General features: G+C 45.6%; 1 protein-coding gene across 1 annotated transcript in view; it reads right to left on the bottom strand.

Annotated features, from left to right (window-relative positions):
* Nucleotides 1–243: 243 nt before the first annotated feature.
* Nucleotides 244–4,263, bottom strand: part of cdc25b (cell division cycle 25B) — a 9,168-nt gene continuing 5,148 nt past the window's right edge. Inside the window, exons 10-15 of the mRNA XM_032511085.1 lie at nucleotides 3,937–4,128; nucleotides 3,195–3,299; nucleotides 3,043–3,105; nucleotides 2,854–2,952; nucleotides 2,432–2,677; nucleotides 244–758 (exon numbers count right to left, since the gene is read on the bottom strand). Of these exons, the coding sequence (XP_032366976.1) occupies nucleotides 618–758; nucleotides 2,432–2,677; nucleotides 2,854–2,952; nucleotides 3,043–3,105; nucleotides 3,195–3,299; nucleotides 3,937–4,128 (846 nt within the window). The 3' untranslated portion in view covers nucleotides 244–617. The remainder of the gene's footprint in view (nucleotides 759–2,431; nucleotides 2,678–2,853; nucleotides 2,953–3,042; nucleotides 3,106–3,194; nucleotides 3,300–3,936; nucleotides 4,129–4,263) is intronic.

Genomic DNA, 4,263 nt, shown 5'->3' with positions numbered 1-4,263 from the left:
TCACTCTGATTACTCCTCCCCCCCACCCCCCCTCATTTTCAGGAGGGCAAATAACCAAATCAGTGACTTACTGGGGGTAAACAATTCATAAAACAAAAGGATATAAAAAGCAATATAAAAAAAGCACCTCACCATTTCAAGGTATTAAATTAAGTGCTTCAATAAGGTGGGACACAATGTAATAAAAATAAGACATATCCAGTGAGGAGACGAACTTCTGATGTGGCAGTGTGGTTTGGTGTGTATTATTGCAATCTGGCAGGGATCTGTGCTGCAAATGCCAGCGGAATAAAAAAGGTAAAACAGGCAGTAGGTCCAGGTGGATTTTAAAAACGATCACATTGCTTCTTAATAAAATGTTTTCACTGCACCTCAGCGACCGCGTCAGATCAAGCGTTCATGTCAAGTCTTCCCCCATTTGAAATTTGCATAAATAACTAACTTCGCTATAGTTACATGAAACTTTTAGGACTACTTAAAATCCACCTCTGTTGGCACAGTCCTAAAAGGTATTTCCTGGTTGGTGGGGAGAGGCCTAGGCTCTGAGGAGCTTGTACCCAGTCTGTACAGGGGGAGGCAGTGTGTTGTAGAGGCAGTTTGGGAGGACGAGGGGGCGCTCACAGCTTCTTCAGTCGGCTGTACATGTCTCTCTTGCTGCGCTCCCCGGCCCAGGTGCGACTCTTGAGGCGGAATTTCCTCAGGTCCTCCTTGAAGTCCTCGTGGTGCATGGGCCGGTAGGACTGAGGTTCACATTGGGCCTGCGCAGGAAGAGAACAAGACGAGTTCAAAAGCACCGAAGAGCCATCAGGGGTTTCATAGAACCGGCACGTGGGAGAACGGCTCACTAGATGTTCCATGAGGACATAACAAAATAACCTCGACATGTGACAAAACCATCTGAACTCCAGGTCCCCTTACAAGATTTTCTGAGCTTTGAGAAGACAGGCAAAAAACAAAAACAAACCTTGACACAAGCTTATTCTGGTACATATACCACCCCCTAAGCTTGTGGCAATAATCTGTCAATCACACACACTATCTTACAAAATCCACTGAATTCCCAAAAATGTCATGTCCTTCAACAAGTAACTAGTGTTGGAACAACAAAACCTTACTTTCAATCTTTGGCCTTTTTAGCGGTTTGATGCTTTGAAGGATTAGGAACATCTATCCGAGTTACCAAATACTGCTCCCAGCTAGGGCTGCACAATTAATCGAATTTTAATCGCGATCACGATTTGGACTTCCCACGATCAAATGTGCGTGATCAAGCGATTATTTTTTATAAAGCGTCATTTCATAGAACGCTCCGGGTTTTTTGCAAAGCCAATCTCCCGCTCCATAAAGCCGTCTGCTCATGAGCCAGTCAGAGTAGTTCACTGCACCCCGTGCAGCTAAGTTTCTAGATGTAGACAGTCACAGAGGACAGAGTAGCGTGAGGAAAACTCAACAGATAGCAGTCGGTAATACGTCAGTCTCAAGGTTTACCAGTTTACCAGTAAACGCAACACTTTGTCCCATTTGTTGTTTTCAGACAACAGCAGTGACCAGTGCTAGTTAGCGTCTGTTAGCTAGTAGCGTCTGTTAGCTGTTAGTTCTAGGACGCACCGGTGCTAATGTCCTCGCATCCGCTGCAATGCTGTCTATATGGATATGGTTTAATTTTGCGTTACATGACCCATTTCGTCTGTAAAGCCGTGCCTGTGTTGGATCTTTCTACGCTCTCTCGTCCTACTCTCTCTCCTCTTACTCTCCGCGCCCGCCACACAGCGGCGCCGGTCCACACTTCTGATATGTCTACAGTTTTAATTTTTCATTAACACAGCTGATATTGTTAAGTATGAGGGGGCAAACCTGTATTGTACCAGTGTTTCGCGGGTAACTGTTATCGCGGCCGCTACGGCGAAGAACACAGAAGAAGTTTTTGAATGCAGCTAACTTCAGTTGGTAGAGTAACAGCGTGGGAGACGGAGCTGCTGTACCGAAGCCTGGACCAGGACCAGAGATGTGACCCATGGCCAGATATCATAGTTCTAAAAATGCAGCGCAGTGAAGATACAGACGTTTAATACACACCGTGTGTTACCGCCGTTCGACCCAAGATCAGCCGTCCTCTCGGAGTAGTAGGTCCATCACACTCCCTCTCGCGTTATAAACGCCTATGTGACAATAAAATGTTGGTAAAATCAACAAATAATCGTGAGAATAATCGCGATCAAAAATTTTGATCAAAATAATCGCGATTATCATTTTGGCCATAATCGTGCAGCCCTACTCCCAGCTCAACCAGAACAATCTGCCTCCTTTCATTGCCAGTTAGTGATGATCCAAACGATTCAGTGATACTATTGAAACGGCTATGAGGAGACGTTGTGATGACACTGGCTTATCAACACAGTTGAATGGCTTCTTCAGCTAAGGGCAAACATACCTGGAAATGAGGGAAGAAGTCTTTGTACCCGCCCTTGAGGATGTAGAGCTCGGGGTAGTGGAGGTTGGGATACTCGTTGGCGGCGCGGTCTCGCTCCCTGACGAAGCGGCACATTCGAGGGCCGCGCTCCGACGAGAACTCGCAGTGGAAGATGATGACGACCCTTTTGTCCGGGCAGGATGGGACTATGGGCGTTTTGAGGAGGAAGTCTGCCACCTGGTCCTCCTGGTGTAGGTTCAGAGCTCCCTGAGACAACAAAAGACAAACTTTATCACAGGAACTGAGAGGCACTTGTAAAAAAATGCTTTTAACTTCTGACAACAAATTCTCCATAAATTAAACTAAAGTATTGCTCTCAGTGACTTGCAGTGTCAAACAAAAAGTGTAATGCGTTCAAAGCCAACATGGAGATTCTTACTCACCTTTATGTGTCCTCCCTCAAACTCGTAGGGGTAGCGGCAGTCCATGACAATAACCTGCTCCACGAGATGGTTAAATTTGCCGGACAGAGACGCCACCATCTGAGGACCACAAAGAAAATTTACTATTACATTTCTAAATATAGTATACAGTTTGCTCCATTTTGATACAACAAAAGAGCCTCTACTCACCGTGTCTGGGGTGATGTACTTGAGGTCTTGATGTTTGCCTTCCACTGTGGGTAGTACAAAAGGCTGAAAGAAGGAAAATAAATAAGTGGATTAGACGAGTTATTTCACACCATTAAGTTATTTAGTGTAAGAAACACAGCAGTCTTCGTTACCTTGGTGAAGTCTCCGATGAGCTCATTAGGACCGACCTGGCAATCCAGCAGCTTCTCGATGTCTGTCTGGCAGAAGGACTTGGACCTCTGGAGCAGAGAGCAGCCCTGGAACGAGAGCAGAGACACTTAAGGAGGCAGTCAAGGAGAAAATTAAGCAACTTGAGATGGTCTGTAAAAAGGCAGTGACAATAGCCAGTCAGCCTCAGCGGAGGTTTGAGAATCCTTTGCTCTACTTCCACTAAGGAGGTGACAGATGGCCACGGGTCTCTACCCTGCAGATTTAGGCTTGTGCTTTTGTCTAAACTGATCACTTCCTGCTTTCTGACAAGCAGATCTTGTCTCTTTTCATTTCTCTTTACTTACAATAAGACTTCTATTTCATCAAATTATATTTAATCATTTGGTGCATTACTAAGATGTGACCGAGTCACGTCTAAGTCAAAAAGAAACTTGACGTCAACATTTAAGCTTGACCTTAGAGCAGAGCGTGTCCAAGCAGCCTCGGGCAGACTTTTGTGATTGTTGTAAACATTTTGCGCGCTCCATGCGACGTAGTTAACATAAGCAAAATACTACGTAAAATAAAATGGTGGGCTGAGGACGATAGAGTAGGTGGGTGCCTCGCAATAACAAAAAAGCAGGTGTGCCTTGCTTTGCAGCCTGCAAAACACCCTGCGTCCCATTTTTCAGTAAGTAGATAGTGAAAGATGTAGGTCATTGACACGGGGCATTGAGGTCTCACCGGTCTCGGGGATTCAGGGTTTTGTTCCATGGGGGTGACCTGTATGCCAGCCAGGCTGCGTCGCCTCTTTACCCTGACCGGCGTGTTTTCGTCTCCGGAGCAGTCGGGGCGCTTCATGGAGCAACGGTACGAGACTGGACTGGGCATGGAGGGGGAACGAAACAGGCTCCGGGGCCGGCAGCGAATCACGGGCTGAAAGAGACAAAATTATTAAACTCAATTTATTTTCATTTTGTAAGCTAAAAAGGAGGACATGCCTAATAAATACAGTACAATTAACACCTCTTTAAGCCCTAGAAGACTTTGGCTCTCTTTATATAAAAAAAA

This window comes from Etheostoma spectabile, unplaced genomic scaffold, assembly GCF_008692095.1.
Source record: "Etheostoma spectabile isolate EspeVRDwgs_2016 unplaced genomic scaffold, UIUC_Espe_1.0 scaffold314, whole genome shotgun sequence".
In the NCBI taxonomy this organism is placed as follows: Eukaryota; Metazoa; Chordata; class Actinopteri; order Perciformes; family Percidae; genus Etheostoma; species Etheostoma spectabile.
This window is presented reverse-complemented; position numbering and strand designations above follow the sequence as displayed.